At 32.9% G+C, this 20026-nt stretch overlaps 1 protein-coding gene across 1 annotated transcript in view; it reads right to left on the bottom strand.

The window, feature by feature from the left end:
• Window positions 1-4215: 4215 nt before the first annotated feature.
• Window positions 4216-20026, bottom strand: part of LOC127731633 (leucine-rich repeat-containing protein 40-like) — a 37910-nt gene continuing 22099 nt past the window's right edge. The window contains exons 8-14 of the mRNA XM_052240398.1: window positions 19211-19301; window positions 16056-16225; window positions 15655-15762; window positions 13700-13810; window positions 11982-12059; window positions 8798-8983; window positions 4216-4669 (exon numbers count right to left, since the gene is read on the bottom strand). Of these exons, the coding sequence (XP_052096358.1) occupies window positions 4564-4669; window positions 8798-8983; window positions 11982-12059; window positions 13700-13810; window positions 15655-15762; window positions 16056-16225; window positions 19211-19301 (850 nt within the window). The 3' untranslated portion in view covers window positions 4216-4563. The remainder of the gene's footprint in view (window positions 4670-8797; window positions 8984-11981; window positions 12060-13699; window positions 13811-15654; window positions 15763-16055; window positions 16226-19210; window positions 19302-20026) is intronic.

Here is a 20026-nt window from a genome sequence, read left to right as displayed (position 1 = left end):
TTTTCTTTGTTACTTAGATCATCTTAATATATACTTGGATGTTTGAATTCTTTAACCTTGAAAAGCAGTAATATTTATTAGTTGTGGTACAGGTCAATGATATTTGGTATGTAGATGCATTAGCATTGGCACATCTCATTTGCATGGAAATTCTTTGGCCACCCCCCTCTGTCATGGTTTATTGACTCTTAATGTTTTGTATAGTTTACATGTATAAATATTGTCATTTGGATTCAATATTTGCATAATACTTACAAATTACAAAAAGGCGAGACATATCTCTGTGTCAACAGTTTACATAAAGAATACATTTTTCTAAGTATATCCTGGATACCAGTTGCAATGTAGTTGTGCACTATATATTAGAGGTTTTGGATAATGCCTCATGGGAAGAGGAAGACACATATATTGATTTTGGGGTCAAAGGTCAACGTCACAGCAGCAATTGATAGGTTCAAATTTAAGCAAAACAATGGTTTCTCCATGTTATTTGTTTAACCTATGTTCAACTTTTACCCAACATGATTAAATAATGCCCAAAGGGATGAAGAAGACCTATATTGATTTTGAGGTCACTAGATTAAGGGTAAAGGTCACAGCAGCAATTTATCGATAGACTAAAATTGTAACAAAATGTTGGTTTTTAGGAGATTTCAATATCTTTTGCAATCTTAGTTTAATACTGACTGGCATGAAGACCAGGGATTTTTGTAAACCACTGTTCCTTATTTTCGTACTGGGATAAAAGTTTATGGGAAGTCAGATGTACAGTTAATCTCAAAGCAAAGCTTTTTATTCCCTTCCCATCACACATAATTTTAATGGCCGATTCCATTTGTGCACTTTCTGATGAATACATGTTAATGATATATAAATATACATTGTTTTATAACAGACTGACAAGCTGAATCAGATTTTCAATGTGAAAACTCACAAGGTAGCAGTCTTTAGAAAGACCAACCAGCCCTTACCCTTACTCCTAAATGCCAAGTTCTTTGCAGAGTCGCAGCAAATACAATTATAAAGATATAGATGGACAATAACCTCCTGCACTCTAGGTGAGCATGCTTATAAGAGCCACAGAGGTGGTTCCTAGGAACACCAAAAACTACCTGTTTTTACGAGGTCTATCATTTGCATATAGCATATTATAGGTCATGGCCAACTTGCAGTAGAATTGTAGCCTCATGTCTGCTTATGGTCAATACACAAGAAAAAAACTAAATCATGCCAAAGATAAACTTTGGATTCATGATCCATGTAGATAATTCCTAAATTTCAATTATTAGGTCAAATATAATTAAATCTTTAAAACATGACAGATAGACAAGGGTTACATTGAATGCTACTGCTGTCTAGAGCTATTGTAGCATAAGTAAACAGCTGTACCAGGAGTGCATGATATACGTCTTTAACTTTGTAGCATATATAAACAGCTGCACCAGAAGTGCATGATATGCCAGTCTTTTGTCTTTGTAGCATATATAAACAGCTGTACGAGGAGTGCATGATATGCCAGTCTTTTGTCTTTGTAGTATATATAAACAGCTGCACCAGAAGTGCATGATATGGCAGTCTTTAACTTTGTAGCATATATAAACAGCTGCACCAGAAGTGCATGATATGCCAGTCTTAACTTTGTAGCATATATAAACATCTGCACCAGAAGTGCATGATATGCCAGTCTTTTGTCTTTGTAACATATATAAACAGCTGTACCCGGAGTGCATGATATGCCAGTCTTTTGCCTTTGTATCATATATAAACAGCTGCACCAGAAGGGCATGATATGCCAGTCTTGTGTCTTTGTAGCATATATAAACAGCTGTGCCAGAAGTGCATGATATGCCAGTCTTTTGTCTTTGTAACATATATAAACAGCTGCACCAGAAGTGCATGATATGTCAGTCTTTTGTCTTTGTAGCATATATAAACAGCTGTACTAGAAGTGCATGGTATGACAGTCTTTTGCCTTTGTAAAATATATAAACAGCTGTACCAGAAGTGCATGATATGCCAGTCTTTAACTTTGTAGCATATATAAACAGCTGTACCAGAAGTGCATGATATGCCAGTCTTTTGTCTTTGTAGCATATATAAACAGCTGTACCAGAAGTGCATGATATGCCAGTTTTTTGTCTTTGTAGCACATATAAACAGCTGTACCAGAAGTGCATGATATGCCAGTTTTTTGTCTTTGTAGCATATATAAACAGCTGTGCCAGAAGTGCATGATATGCCAGTCTTTTGTCTTGGTAACATATATAAACAGCTGCACCAGAAGTGCATGATATGCCGGTCTTTTGTCTTTGTAGCATATATAAACAGCTGTACCAGAAGTGCATGGTATGCCAGTCTTTTGCCTTTGTAAAATATATAAACAGCTGTACCAGAAGTGCATGATATGCCAGTCTTTAACTTTGTAGCATATATAAACAGCTGTACCAGAAGTGCATGATATGCCAGTCTTTTGTCTTTGTAGCATATATAAACAGCTGAACCAGAAGTGCATGATATGCCAGTTTTTTGTCTTTGTAGCACATATAAACAGCTGTACCAGAAGTGCATGATATGCCAGTTTTTTGTCTTTGTAGCATATATAAACAGCTGTACCAGAAGTGCATGATATGCCAGTTTTTTGTCTTTGTAGCATATATAAACAGCTTTACCAGAAGTGCATGATATGCCAGTCTTTAACTTTGTAACATATATAAACAGCTGTACCAGAAGTGCATGGTATGCCAGTCTTTTGCCTTTGTAGAATATATAAACAGCTGTACCAGAAGTGCATGATATGTCAGTTTTTTGTCTTTGTAGCATATATAAACAGCTGTACCAGAAGTGCATGATATGCCAGTTTTTTGTCTTTGTAGCATATATGAACAGCCGTACCAGAAGTGCATGATATGCCAGTCGTTTGCCTATGAAGCATATATAAACAGCTGTACCAGAAGTGCATGATATGCCACTCTTTTGCCATTGTAGCATATATAAACAGCTGTACCAGACGTGCATGATATGCCAGTCTTTTGTCTTTGTAGCATATATAAACAGCTGTACCAGAAGTGCATGATATGCCAGTCTTTTGTCTTTGTAGCATATATAAACAGCTGTACCAGAAGTGCATGATATGCCAGTCTTTTGTTTTTGTAGCATATATAAACAGCTGTACCAGAAGTGCATGATATGCCAGTCTTTTGCCTTTGTAACATATATAAACAGCTGTACCAGAAGTGCATGATATTCCCATCTCTGCCAAAATCTTATACATTGTATCTTTGAAATGTCAATTGTTTTTTTTGTGGCAGCAACAAAAAGTTATAGCTTCTGAAAATGTGTTACACTAACTTTGCATAAACAGGTGAAGTTTTGTACCATATATCAAGAAGCTATTTCTGTTTGTTGCTGCAACAAAAAATCAAATGACATTTTAAAGATACGATGTACAAGTTTTTGTCAAATAGGAAGTAGAATAACATCAAAGAAATTTACAGGTCACTTCATATGGCATAACCAGATGAAACTTGGTACCATATTTCATGCAGCTTTGACTTGAAAACCAGGGAGATTTTATAGAATGTTGCCTTGAAATTTCAGAATTCATTAAGAAACTGAAAACTTGGGTATATAATTATGGTACGTGTAAAAAACCATTAGAAGTTTAATTTTTAATTATACATCAGAATAGAAAATAATGCACCTTCAACATGAGACTGTGAAACATGGAAGTTTAGGTATGATCCCTATGGCCATGTAATTAAAGGCGAACTCATCATCATTCTAAACCGCAAGGTTATTAACTTTCTGAAAAAGGACAAAAATTTTGTTCTCCACCAAAAATGTTTTTTTTTTATTGTTTTATATGTTGTCAATGTCAGGGCCTTGCTATTCAGTATGGGTTTTGCTCCTTGTTGAAGGATGAACGGTGACTTGTAATCCACATCATCTGAACTCTTGTTTGGATAGTTGTGTCATTGGCAATCATACCACATTATATTTTATACACATTTACATTCACAAGGATATAATTTTGTCCATCATTTATATATATTGCATTGGATAAGTGAAAAGAAGTACACAATTATGTGTACACTAATTTCAAGTTCATGTAAAAAGTAGCATTGTCCAGTGACAAATAATTCATGCACATATATAATGAGTAATATGTTATATTGTAGTAATGCCTTCAAGATCAAACAGAACTTTCACAAAAAGTAAAAATTTATAATTTAATGCATAGAATCTAATCACAGAAAACAGTGTATAAAAATATATCAAAAAATATATATAGTCCACCATATTGCATCAAACAAAATATGCATGAATTTAATAATCAATTATATTGCCTATGTATTTACCAATTTCTTTATGGAAAGGAAAAAAATCATAAATATGTTAAATTTGAACAATAATCATAGCAAACAATAATCGTAGAAATCAAAACTTTATCATATTAAAGCAAAATTTGGATGTGCTTATGGTGTTATTATTTTTATGTCTTATTATATATTAAATAGCACTTTCATTACACCAAGCAAAGCCCCCTTATCAGAAATTCCAATGCTATGATACAATGCGACTACGTAAATATTCCAGCAATGCCAATGTTCCTTTAGCTAAAATAGCAGGTCGAGGGTTTCTAAAAGCATTCCCATTCAACATTAATGATCTGAAAATAAAGAAAATTGATAACATATACATTCAAACAAAACGCTATTTCTTTACAATACAAATATGAATTTATTTGCTTATAAATTGTGTATATTCATGAAACAAAGTAAAAATACCATGCCTGATATTGGTCTTAGAATTCCTAAATTATCACAGTAACAATCGTGTCTTGTGACATCCTGTAATTAGTGCAGTTTACATACCATAATTTCCTGATTCCTTTGCTTTTGTAAATGTGTGTGAGGGAAGGTGTTTTTGTGGCGGACGTTTTATTAACCCTAGACAGTTAACAATTGTGTACAATTTCCTGACAGGTATATTGTTTAATCATTTTCCTGACATACTTAATCTGTGTACAAGAAAATTTGATTTGGACCAAATTGAATTATATATCAAACTGTTTCAGATTTGCAGAATAAAATGTTGAATAGACCTGGGTATTTTGTATAAAACATTTCTATTCCACAGCTTTTACTTCTCTAAAGAGTCAACTGACAATATAAGCCATGCTGATTTATAAGTAGATCTTGTCATGCTGATCAATTTTGCTGTTTACAGCTCCTCTCTCTTTCTACTATAGTTTGCACACATAAAAAAACAAAATGGGTAAAAATCATCTTTCAAGGGCAATAAATTCTATAAGGATTGAAAAGATCATTTCAGTCATGTTGACTGATTTGTATTTGTAATGAGTACCATAGAAGATTATTGTAAAAAGTTAACTGAAGAGGATGAACAACAGACAATGAACAACAGGACAACAGATGACAGACACAAAGTAAGGAGAAAAGCTCACATTGCCTTTTTGACCAAGTGAGCTAAAACAGCAAATTTGCACAAAAATAATTGACTTTTTACATAAATATTATAAAATAAATAAACTGCTTTGCCTAGTGCAGCTGGATACGACCGCAGAGGTCCAACCCTGAACAGTTGGGGCAAAAATGGACACAATATTCAAGCTTGATACAGGTCTGAATTGGATTGTAATTAAATATTTGACACATAGGTTTCTGACACAGAATAAATGTAGTCAAAGAACTTGAAATTGTTTATATGATTTGAATTTATATTCAATTGAAGACTGTTGCGCAATACTTAGTAAATCTGTTTTCAGACTATATACAAAGAATTAGCAAAATAAATTGTGACCCCCAATTTTTCTTTGGAAAATTGACAATTTCTTAAATCTTGAGGAAAAAAAATTGACCCCCTAAACAAAAAAGGCTCGACAATAAATCTAAGTCCATTTATAAGTAATATACAGAAAAACAGGAAATAAATTTTTACAAAATTTCCTTCTAGATACTAGCTTTTGATCATAAACAAGCTTCTGTCCAAGATTGGTACAAATCCAGGATAGTTAAAGAAAGTTATTAAAATTTTGAAAGCTTTAACCACAGAGTGAATGTAATGTTAACTAGTAGAAAAACTAAGTCTATTTATAAGTAAAATACGTATAAACAGGATTTTTTTTTTAACAAAATTTACTTTTGAATACTATCTTATGATCACAAACAAGCTTCTGTCCAAGAGTGGTACAAATCAAGGATAGATTTGAAAAACTTTAACCACAGAGTGAATGTTATGTTACAACTGGCAGAAAAATTAAGTCCATATATGAATAAAATACAGATAAACAGGATTTTTATTTTTACAAAATTTACTTCTGGATACTATCTTATGATCATAAACAAGCTTCTGTCCAAGTTTGGTTGAAATGCAGGATAGTTTAAGAAAATTATTAAAATTTGAAAAACATTAACCACAGAGTGAATATTTGTGGCCGCTGCCGCCGCCAGACAAAGACGACGACTACAACGCAGATGGAATGTAGGATCGCTATGTCTCACTTTTGCGACAAAAGTCACAGGCTCGACAAAAATCAATACATTTAAACACAAGTTATTGCCTGAAAATTAAAATAAAATGCTCCGCTGGGGCGCAGCTTGATACGACCGCAGAGGTCGAACCCTGAACAGTTGGGGCAAGTATGGACACAACATTCAAGCTTGATACAGCACTGAATTTGGATTGTAATTAAATATTTGACACAGCATAGGTTTCTGACACAGAATGAATGTGGTCTAAGAACTTAAAAAATTTTATTTTACCTATTCAAACCATATCATTATTATTTGCTTTTATATATAAATCAGAAATAACCAATTTAAAATGGAAAATTTTAAAGAAAAAAAAAATCCCCCCCTCCCCAAATTTTTTGAACCCCCTAATGATTCATCACCCCCGAACTCAATCCCAGCCTTCCCTTTGTGGTATGGTACCTTGCAGTACAATTTCAGAGAGATCCATACACTTGAACACAAGTTATTGTCTGTAAACTTGAAAAATGCTTTTTTTTTGGCCCCTTTTTGGCTCCAAATTCCTAAACGTTTAGGGCAATTACCCCCAAACTCAAACCCAGCTTTCCCTTTGTGATATAGAACCTTGCAGTACAATTTCATAAAGATCCATACACTTACACACAAGTTATTGTCCTGAAACTAGAAAAATGCTTGTTTTTTTGCCCCTTTTTGGCCCCTAATTCCTAAAACTTAAAGGCAATTACCCCCAAAATCAATCCCAGCCTTCCCTTTGTGGTATGGTACCTTGCAGTACAATTTCAGAGAGATCCATACACTTGAACACAAGTTATTGTCTGGAAACTAGAAAAATGCTTATTTTGGCCCCTTTTTGGCCCCTTATTCCTAAACATTTTGTGCAATTACCCCCAAACTCAATTCCAGCTTTCCCTTTGTGATATGGAACCTTGTAGTACAATTTCATAATGATCCATACACTTAAACACAAGTTATTGTCATGAAACTAGAAAAAGGCTTGTTTTTGCCCCTTTTTGGCCCTTAATTCCTAAAATTTGGAGGCAATTACCCCCAAAATCAATCCCAGCATTCCCTTTGTGATATGGAACCTTTTGGTACAATGTCAGAGAGATCCATACACTTACACACAAGTTATTGTCATGAAACTAGAAAAATGCTTGTTTTTTGCCCCTTTTTGGCCCCTAATTCCTAAAATTTGGAGGCAATTACCCCCAAAATCAATCCCAGCATTCCCTTTGTGATATGGAACCTTGTGGTACAATGTCAGAGAGATCCATACACTAACACACAAGTTATGTCTGGAAGTTACAAAAATGCTTATTTTTGGCCCCTTTTTGGCCCCTTATTCCTTAACTGTTGGTACCATAACCCCCAAAATCAATCCCCACCTTCCTTTTGTGGTATTGAACCTTATGGTAAAATTTCATAGAGATCCATTTACTTAAACTAAAGTTAGAGTGCGAAAACCAATGTGTCTTCGGACAACGACGACGACTCCAACGTCATACCAATATACGACCGCAAAATGTTTTTGCGGTCGTATAAAAATGCTTGTTTTAGACCCTTTTTGGCCCCTAATTCCTGAGCAGTTTGGACAACTACCCCCAAAATGAATCCCAACCTTCTACTTGTGGTATTGAACCTTGTGGTACAATTTCAGAGCAATCACAATACTTATACACAAGTTATTGTCCTGAAACTAGAAAAATGCTTGTTTTGGGCCCCTAATTCCTAAACGGTTGGGACCATCACCCCCAAAAACAATCCCAACCTTCCTTTTGTGGTATTAAACCTTTTGGTTAAATTGCATAGAGATCCATACACATAAACTAAAGTTATTGTCCGGAAACCAAAATATCGTGGACGACGAAGCCGAAAATTTTTTTTTTGCAGTCGTATAAAAATATTTACAGCATCGTACCCTTACCAAAATAACGAAAAAGATTATTGTTGCGTATGACATGATAATCAAAATCGGGCAAGTATAATCCACAGATTCTTACTTCATAATTCAATTGCAAGGTAGTGGTGCTTCATGACAAATTCACCCGAAGTCTATCCTTAAATAAAACATGAAAACTCTTCCATATGAACTTACTTAAATAATGTCAAAACAAAGTAAGACAGCACAATAAAAGTATAGTTAATATATAATTAATTATTCAGAAATTTAAACATTTTTTTCAATAATGGTGACAAAAGGTTTAAGATTTTCAATACAATTAAAAGGCACAACAAGCCCAAAAATGTGCCTTGCTCAAATTGTGTACAATATCTCGACTTACTTAATCTGTGTACAATTTCCTAATTCTGGAGGCACTTGGTCTATATTGTTATTCTGCAGATCTAGTGTGGCCAACATTGTGAGACCTTTAAATCCGTCAGCATCTATCTGTGTTATTTTATTAGTATCAGCAAAGAGATTCTCTAACTTCTTTAGTTCATAAACAACACTAGGCACAGAGGTAAATCTGAAACAAACAGAAGCAATTGTAAGATTCTAGAATACAATGCAAATTCAATAATTCAATAATCTATTATACAATGACTTGCATGAACTGTGTATGGATAATGGGTGGACAAGTCATGCAGGTTAATTATTCCATTGGAAATCTTTCAAACATTCGAACCACAAAAACATTTCTTACATGTATGGCATTATTATGGATTCAAAACAAAAATTATCATTGGATAAATTTTAAAGTGGTCACTCCAAGCAAGTCTGCATGATAAGACTAGAGAATGGTAAAACTACCAAAATAATAGAGTGAACATGTTTGTCAGGTTAAGCATACCCTGACCAGCAGCTAAAAGTATTGGAAAACAGTGGAAGGTGTCTGAAAAGCACTTACACTTTATCACTGTCAAGATGCAGACCAGAAATGAAATAGACAGTTCAGTAGAACTGGAGAAATGTGACAAAAATCCAGTCTGTCAATTTTTTGCTATGGGAAACCCCAAAAGTCACTCAAGAAATTAAATAGGTGCAAAAAAACATATGGTATAAAGTAGTTCTGTCAAGTTTTATTCCATTTATATGAAAACTTTAGGAATTTAGAAAAGGAGGAAGATAATACCAACAGGGCATTGATACACAATAAAGTGAAGAAAAACCAACAAAACTAATGGTCAAGAATAAGCAGCCTGCTATGCCAAGAGCCCAAGAAACCCTCTAATTGTCCATTTTGAAATTGTTGCAAGAAAAAAATGGAATATTTAGAAAGTTTTTAATCAAAAGAAAATTAAAAGGCGCTGTAGAAAAACATGCATGAGGAAATATTGCATCAAATATGACTGTTAAAAATCCCATAACTCTATATTGACAAATCAGAAAATTTGCAAAATCAAAAGCCAGGCTACATTCACCAATCCTAGAACAATGTGAAGTTTGTAGTAATTTGATATCAATTCCAACATAAATGTTAAGTTTTGAGATCATCAAATCCCTGCTTACTGGATTTAGTGCGCAATATAATATTAAATTAAAAATAAAATGCTTCGCTGGGGCGCAGCTTGATACGACCGCAGAGGTCGAACCCTGAACAGTTGGGGCAAGTATGGACACAACATTCAAGCTTGATACAGCTCTGAATTTGGATTGTTATTAAATATTTGAAACAGCATAGGTTTCTGACACAGAAAGAATGTGGTCTAAGAACTTGAATTTTTTTAATTTACCTATTATGGTCCAATGTCCAAAATCAAAATACATGGTTAGATTCAGCATATCAAAGAACCCCATATATTCATTTTTTGTTAAAATCAAACAAAGTTTAATTTTGGACCCCAACTTGGACAAACTTGAAAACTGGGCCCATAATCAAAAATCTAAACACATGCTTAGATTCAGCATATCAAAGAACCCCAAGAATTCAATTTTTGCTAAAATCAAACTAAGTTTAATTTTGGACCCTTTGGACCTTAATGTAGACCAATTTAAAAAAGGGGACTTAAAATTAAAAATCTAAATACATGGTTAGATTTGGAATATCAAAGAGCCCCAATAATTCAATTTTAGATGAAATCAAACAAAGTTTAATTTTGGACCCTTTTGACCTCAATATGAACCAATTTGATAACAGGGTCCACAAATAAAAAATCTAAATACATGGTTAGATTCAGCATATCAAAGAACCCCATATATTCAATTTTTGTTGAAATCAAACAAAGTTTAATTTTGGACCCCAATTTGGACCAACTTGAAAACTGGGCCAAAAATCAAAAATCTAAATACATGTTTAGATTCAGCATATCAAAGAATCTCATATATTCAATTTTTGCTAAAATCAAACAAAGTTTAATTTTGGACCCTTTGGACCTTAATGTAGACTATTTTGAAAACTGGACCCAAAATTAAAAATCTAAATACACTGTTAGATTCGGCATAACAAATAAATAAATGTGATCAAAGATTTAACAAATCTAATGCGCCATACTGTGCAATTAAAGATTACTTCTTGAAATTTTTCAATATTTGAAATTTGAAAAAAAAAAAATATTTGAAGAATAATTCTTTTTAATTTCTGAAATCTGAAATGAGAAAAAATTGACCCCCCACAATTTCTTTTTTACCCCCCCCCCCCCTTTTTTCCCCAAAAAAATTCTTTCCCTCAAGATATGGTGATAATCTCAATTCAAATTTCCAATGGAGTTGGCAACCATAATTACCCATTTAAATTAACCATAGTGCTAACTTAATCTATTTTATAATAGAATTAAAAATATAGTGTCAAATCTTTCATATGGATTTTTTTGTAAAAAAAACAGATGCAACATTTGCAGATATTTTTACTGGTCTTCCTTTATAAATATGCATTTCTTTAAACATAATTTAAAAGCAGTGTAAGGGAAGTAACCAAAACGTTGTATTTGGATTACCTCCCTTACACTGTTTTAAATTATCTTTATTGTTCATTAACCATTACTTTATACATAATTTAAAAGCAGTGTAAGGGAGATAATTTCAATGATGTATTTGATTTATCTCCCTTACACTGCTTTAAATTATGTTTTGTACTAAAGTATTTGTCCATTAACCAGGACAACCTTGTATTTCCCCCTTTTTTGTCCCTAATTCCTAAACGGTTTGAGCCATAACCCCCGAAAGCAAATCCTAACCATCCCTTTGTGGCATGGAAACTTGTAGTATAATTTCAGAGAGATCCATACACCGTTCCACAGTTATTGTCTGGAAACTAGAAAATGCTTATTTTTGGCCCCTTTTTGGCCCCTAATTCCTTATCTGTTGGTACCATAACCCCCAAAATCAATCCCAACCTTCCTTTTGTGGTATTTAACCTTATGGTAAAATTTCAAAAAGATCCATTCACTTAAACTAAAGTTAAGAGTGCGAAAACCAATGTGTCTTCGGACGACGACGCCAACGTCATACCAATATACGACCACAAAATTTTTTTGCGGTCGTATAATAAACCATAAATTTGGCTGTTAAAGTGCAAGTATACTAACCTATTATAAGATATGTACAATTCTCTCAGTTGATATAGCGAATACATTTCATTTGGCAAACTGGTTAACTGATTATTCCTAAAACAAAAATTTGTCAATGTTATATCAAAAACTTCATCATTTACTAGTACTATAACTTTCCAGTTTGTTGTCTGTTTTCGTTTAAGTCTAGTATTATATAAGTAAATACTTCTAAGATAAATGATACATGTTTCTGCATTATAAGTTTTATAGTGCACAATTGAAATAATACGCAATACACAGGTAGTGGAAAAATCAGTACAAGCTAAAAACATCCATACAGAGTGATCATGCCAATCATGGTTGAAAATATTGTAGGGTATCATTGTCCAAAGAAACTTAAATTTTATTAACCCTTAGACTGCTGCATTCATTTCTATTGTACTTTTGTGTATTGCTGAATAAAATTTTAATCACTGATGAAACAAACATGTTTACTTACAATTGCTATATCTTTGTAAATATTTAATATTCATCAATGAAAGTCATATAAAAAAGTTTTGTTAAATTCTGTATTTTTTATTTATTTTATTTTTGTGTGAGTCTCTGGTCATTTATTACCTGTACAGGTGCAAATAGAGGTAAACAAAGGTAAACATAATTTTTTTCATGTTTTATTAACGAATCCATCAATGTAAAAACTTTACAAAAGTATCCATGACTTCAGAATTGAACCAGTATAGTTAAAAATCTGTTTTAAGAACTAGTTCCATTGTGATTATCAAAAGAAAAAAGTTTCTTCTCCGACCAACGGCCTTTTTTATGCAACTATTTTCTGGTATTTTCCTTCCGACTTTCACTGCGCAGACTTTTTTTTACTTCCATGTACAAATATATTTATACAACAAGTTCATTGATATAGCTTTCATCAATAAGTAATCTTGACAAATTAAAGTTCGGATCTATCGTTGTCAGTGATCAATATTGATTCACAGTTGAAAGGCGCAATGATAAACATCACAAATCCTGTTTCATGTCATCCATTTCGAACATGGTCTGGGGAATCCCTGTGGTTCTCACTTTAAAAGTCTTCTGTTCGCAGTTTTGCTAGAATGTTTCTATTTCCATCTATTGTATCTTCTGTTCTCTTCAAAATCCTTTAAATCGGCCGCCACTGTTACATCGTTATCATAGAAATACTTCTGAACGTGTTAGCCATCATTCTAAATAATATCCGCCATTTTGTCACTTTTTTTATCAAAATTTTTCACTTTCGGTTTCATCGCTTATACCTGATTTAAAGTCAAGAGACACTCGAAAGAACACAGAATTTTAACTAATCAGAATCCGTACAAGTCTAAACTGCCGCAATCTCATGAATATTGACTCCGCCCATTCCATGGTAACTGTGTAAACAAACGAGTTACGGAAACGACAATAGTCGTGCGTAGCAGTCTAAGGGTTAAATGAATATTTTCTACTTGAGAATAAATTATCAAAATATGACATAACAATTGTTATACCAGTAAAAATAAACAAGTCTTAATTCAAAATCTCTATCTAGAAAAGATTATTTTTCACCATTCAAAATACATGCACTATGATTATAAGGCAACAAATGCATGACAAATATTTCTTATTCATGATTTATGTCTCAATCTGAAAATTCTTCAAGAAACTGTTATCTATTTAAAAGTCAGTAATGGATATGAATCAGATGCCTTTTATGCTGACTAGAAACAAAGAATTTTTCTCACCTCAAATCTAAAATAGTCAGTTTTATATACAGTCCTATATCTGGGTTTAAAACTGTTATTCTGTTCATTCCCATATTTAATTCTTTCAGCCATTCAGACAAACATATCATCCTACAATAAAACAGAATCACACTATTGTACCGATAAAAACAGAATCACAATATTGTACCGATAAAAACAGAATCACAATATTGTACCGATAAAAACAGAATCACAATATTGTACCGATAAAAACAGAATCACAATATTGTACCGATAAAAACAGAATCACAATATTGTACCGATAAAAACAGAATCACAATATTGTACCGATAAAAACAGAATCACAATATTGTACTGATAAAAACAGAATCACAATATTGTACTGATAAAAACAGAATCACAATATTGTACCGATAAAAACAGAATCACAATATTGTACCAATAAAAACAGAATCACAATATTAATCACAAAATTTTACCGATAAAACAGAATCACAATATTGTACCGATAAAACAGAATCACAATATTGTACCGATAAAACAGAATCACAATATTGTACTGAAAAAAACAGAATCACAATATTGTACCAATAAAAACAGAATCACAATATTGTACCGATAAAAACAGAATAACAATATTGTACCAATAAAAACAGAATCACAATATTGTACCGATAAAAACAGAATCACAATATTGTACCGATAAAAAGAGAATCACAATATTGTACCAATAAAAACAGAATCACAATATTGTACCGATAAAAACAGAATCACAATATTATACCAATAAAAACAGAATCACAAAATTTTACCGATAAAACAGAATCACAATATTGTACCGATAAAACAGAATCACAATATTGTACTGATAAAAACAGAATCACAATATTGTACTGATAAACATTTTTCTAAATGATATATAACAGCAAGTATAATCCAAAATAATAAGAATTCAAAGAAATAAAATATTTCACAGGTTGCAATATTTAAAACAATTGTCATGTAATAATTACAAAGGACAACTGCAAAACTCTGTTGTTCATCATGAAAGTCTGTAAAATGAAGGTTTTACTACAAGTATCACATAAACTTAACATTATCAATATTCTATGAAAATGAGGTCAAGGTCAGATGGTCCATGCCAGACAGACATGCACACCTTACAATCATTCAATACACAAAATATAGTTGTAGAATCACAATAGTACCTGAGAAACAGATCAAACCACAAAATCTTAACATTGACTAATGAACAATGAAAATGAGGTCAAGGTCAGATGAAAACTTCCAGACGGACATGTACACCATACAATCATTACATACACCAAATATAGTGGCCCTATTGCTGATAATTTCTGAGAAATAGACCAAACCACAAAAAAAGTAAACATTGTCCAATGAACCATGTAACTGAGGTCAAGGTTAGATGAAACCTGCCAGTAGGAGATGTAAACCTCACAATAATGCTATGCATCTAAAGAAGTTGACCTAATGCTTATAGTATCTGAGATATGGACCTGACCATGTAACTTTAACCTTGATCACTGATCCATGAAATGAGGTCGAGGTCAGGTGAACCTTACCTGACAGACTTGTAGACATTGCAAAGAACCCATTTGCCAAATATAGTTATCCAATTACTCATAATAAGTGAGTATTTCACTTGACAAAAAAAAAAATTCAGCAGTCACTGACACAAGAAAATGAGGTCATGGACAATGGACATATGACAGATGGCAACTTCCTATCATAAGGTATCTGTTTACAAAGTATGAAGCATCCAGGTCTTCTACCTTCTAAAATATGAAGTTTTATACAAATATTTTATGCAGTCGCCAGATTGTAATCCCTATGTCTAGCATTTCATCACAGGCGAGACAAAAATAACAGTTTCTGGACCCTTCAAATGAGTATATGAACATTATGAAGTTTTTTTACATTGGTATATGTATAGAAAAAATTACAGAAGTTACCCTGGAGGAATATCTGTGAATGCATTTTTGCTGAGGTTGACAGAAGTTATCTCCCCTTTTTGAGCTACTGTCCATACTTCATCTGATACATCTGATGTCTTCTTGTTACTAGGAAAACAAATATGTTCATTTCAAAGTTACATACAACAAAATTACATTATTAAGATAACAACATACTTCTTATTATACATAATCAAAACATTCCTTTATTCCATTAAGTAAAATGCATTTGAAAATTTTCTTGTTACTAGAATATTGACATGCTTAAGTTATTAAATGCAACATGTAAAACATATAATTCGAACCTTTTGTGTCAAAAATATAGCATGAGAGTAAATATAATGGAAATATGAATTCATGACAGTTTTGGATTAACTTCTGGTCTTCTATTGTATTGTCACCTGTAATCTAAAGCCTTTGACTGACAAACATCATGTGGATTGATACCCTGGCCAGTACCACCAATGATTCCCGATTCTCCCTGGCCACTGCTGACACCTTTATTACTGACAGGTTTGTCTGTGTTTTCCATTCTGCTCATCAAGTATTTCTTTATTTCTGTTGTTCCTCTCTTTAAAAATGCAATTTCAAAACTAAATTGTTTCAGTATGGCAGAATATCTTAGGATATGATTCAAAAATAACAACAAAAGACCAAATCTGAAGTGGCATAGCTCATGTAACAACAAATGAAACTAAACTATGAGTGAACCCCCAAAAGGAAACCCCTGCTTCATCCAACAAATTTGATTATCACTTCTTTAACATGCAAGTCAAGGATTAGATTCCATTATGCCACATCTCAGGTAGTGTTCTATTACTGTATAAATTTTCATTAATATTTATATAGCAATTTGGGAGGAGTTGCACTTATGAGGGACTATCACCACATAGTTCAATATTGGTTTGATTATCTCCCCTTAACGTGTAGGATTGGTATTACATTTTTTTATGCATATTCTCAGATGGTGTTCTGCAACTGGGTAAAGTTTCATCAATATCTGTTAAGGAACAGTTTTTTTGTGTTTCCTGCAGCTTTTGAAAAGGGTAATTTTTTTCTCAGAGGGCACTATTAGCATGATTGGCTACACTTTTAGGGCACCCTTTGCGCAGAGGACTACACTTTTAGGGCACTCTTTACATAGATATAAAGGCACTGTTATGGATAGGGATTTAATTGAATATACCATTGTTTCATATTTATTGGTAAGAAATAAAGATATGTATACTAGGTTATTAATTTAATTCCTTTTTGCAATAAAATTATCACTTCTAGACTCAGCTTATAAAATCTTGAGCATGTTCATTGAGCAACTGCCTCTGTCAATCAATAACTCCAGTTATAAACTTTAATAAATTGTTAACACAGAGATATGTCTCGCCTATTTGTTATTTTGATAATGCAAATGTTGAAATTAAAATTACAATACTTTAACATGTAAGTTATGCAAATATTCAAAGTCAATGAACCATGACTGAAGGTACAGGGCTAAACAATCTCCATGGAGATGAGATGTGCCAATGCTAATACAACTGCAAACCAAATACCATTGACTTTTCATAAGTCGTTCCCTTTAAACAAACCTAAACACAAACATTAACCTGTAAACTATGCAAAAGTTTCAAAGTCAATGAACCATAATTAGGGGGTGGGGTTATATAATCTCCATGGAAATGAAACTTGCAAAAGCCAATACATTTGCATACCGAATATCATTGACTTAACATAAGTGGTTCATCTTGAACTGACCTAATCACAAACTAATACATGTAAACTAAGCAAAAGTTTCAAAGTCAATAGACCATGACTGAGGGGTAAGGACCAAATATTCTCCATGGAAATAAGATGTTCTAATGCTTCTACAACTGCATACCAATTATCATTGACCTACCACTAACGGTTCCCCTTAAACTGACCTAATCACAAACTAATACATGTAAACTAAGCAAAAGTTTTAAAGTCAATAGACCATGACTGAGGGGGCGGGGCCAAATAATCTCTATGGAAATGAGATATGCCAATGCTTATACAACTGCATACCAAATATCATTGACCTACCACTAGTGGTTCCCCATAAACTGACCTAATCACAAACTAATACATGTAAACTAAGTAAAGTTTCAAAGTCAATAGTCCTTGACTGAGGGGATGGGGCCAAATAATCTCCATGGTAATGAGATGTGCAAATGCTAATACAACTGCATACCAAATATCATTGACCTACCTCTAGTGGTTCACCATGAACTAGACTTATCACAAACTAATACATTGTTGACGCCGCCGCCGCCGTAGCAGTCGTCGCCGCCCCCGCCGCCGGAAACAGCATACCTATGTCTCACTTTTTGACTCCGTCAAGGCGAGACAAAAATGGATCACTGAGACTGATTGTCTAAGGATGTGTTGTGAAAGTGGACTTTGCATGACCAAGAGCATATGCAAAACATTGCTTTTTTGATGCACAAAAGAAGTGCCAAATACCTTTTGGATATCACATGTTTATAAAAATCAAAGCTACCTTGGCTCATAACAATTAACTGTACAAATAGTTTTAGGATATTTAAAGATTTGTATAGCAAGAGTTAGACTTACTATACATATTCTTGTGCTATTCATCTTTTTTTCCATCTAGTTCTGTGCTTTTTGTTGGGTTTTTTTATTGAAACATTGTTGATTTTTCTTACTATTCAAAACTATATCAGCTATATTCTTAACTTAATTTATTTAGATAACAATAGTATGAAAGCCCTTGTAAACCCAATCCGACGTCTCGACGACTGAATAATATAAATAGAAAATATAAACAAACATCGGATTGTTTACGTAATCAGTTGTAATGTTCATCCCATGCATTGTAAAATTATAACTCAAACGATCGCCTGGTTCCCTTTTAAGTTGTCTACATTTTAAATTCGTAGAGATACAAATTGATGTTGTCCCTATAAGATTCAATCATGAACCGTATTTGTACTCTGTTGCTTCAAAACTTCAAACATAATTACGAAATTCAATAAAATGTTGGCCATTAAAATTTTATAACTCGAAATAGTTTTGCTAAAAGATGAATTGCAGAACCGAAATTAAATTACGGCGGGGCATTCTGAATTACGACGGAAAAGGAGCATGGGGCCATTTTTTTTCCTAAAAAGGGCAGGGCGTCAAGAAAACACGGCAGGGTGCAATACCACGCCAAAACCTCCTGTAGGAAACACTACGTTTATCATATACTATAACCACTTATTGTAAGTTAAGTAAGTTCAGTTATCTCCCCTTTAACATGTAGGACAAGGATCATATTCATTTAAAACTTCAAATATCAATCATTTAGGTTTTTTGTTATTTTCTTCATTTCAATAAGAAATAGAGACTCTTAATGTGCAAAAAAAAACAATATTTTGCTTGCTCGTATCTTTTCTTCCTATCCCAAAAATCAAAAGAGCTAAAAATGAAATTATTGTGGCCTTATAAATTATTCAGTAACTCAATACCATAAAGGGTTTTATTATTTAGATCAGTCCAGACACTGAATCTGAGAGCACAAAAACAAGTAAAAAGTTACCAAAATTATGTCCCTTCTGATTGACTTCATAGGATTTCCATCTAAAACAACTGCCTTTAAAGCAGTCATTGTTCCCATAGCATATGGCAATCTGAAAACCAAAATTTTCTTATAATAAAACATTAGATTTTGACTACTATACATTCCTCAATCAATATTGAGGACTAATTCATTGATATTCTTCACTCCTCCTTTTAAGTTATGATTTAAAAAAGTTTTTTTTATTGAGGCTTGTAGCTGTCTATATAATCACTGTATGCAAAATAAATTGGCTGGTTAGGTCGTTGGCAAAAAAATGTAACACAAAATTTTTTGTCATGAAACTTTGTTTTTCTGACTATTTGTATATAAATTATTGATCCATTCATTGATGGCGTTGTCAGTTTTTCTTTGACTTTGAATGTTCCATTGGTATCTTCCACCTCCTTTTTTGCCCTGTGAACAAGAGCGAATTATTGTAACATAAGATTTGGTAGGTCACAAACTTTTGGGAATGATATTCACTGAATTTAAATCCCATTTAAAAATTACCCATTAATTAGGACCTGCATACATATTTATAACCATATCTTATAGTCTTAACCCAGACCCCATTAAGTAGGACCTGCATACATACTTATAACCATATCTTATAGTCTTAACCCAGACCCCATTAAGTAGGACCTGCATACATATTTATAACCATATCTTATAGTCTTAACCCAGACCCCATTAAGTAGAACCTGTATACATATTTATAACCATATCTTATAGTCTTAACCCAGACCCCATTAAGTAGGACCTGCATACATATTTATAACCATATCTTATAGTCTT

This window comes from Mytilus californianus, unplaced genomic scaffold (genome assembly GCF_021869535.1).
Source record: "Mytilus californianus isolate M0D057914Y unplaced genomic scaffold, xbMytCali1.0.p SCAF_1, whole genome shotgun sequence".
Lineage (NCBI taxonomy): Eukaryota > Metazoa > Mollusca > Bivalvia > Mytilida > Mytilidae > Mytilus > Mytilus californianus.
The sequence above is the reverse complement of the archived record's forward strand: the minus strand, read 5'-3'. Positions and strand labels throughout refer to the sequence as shown.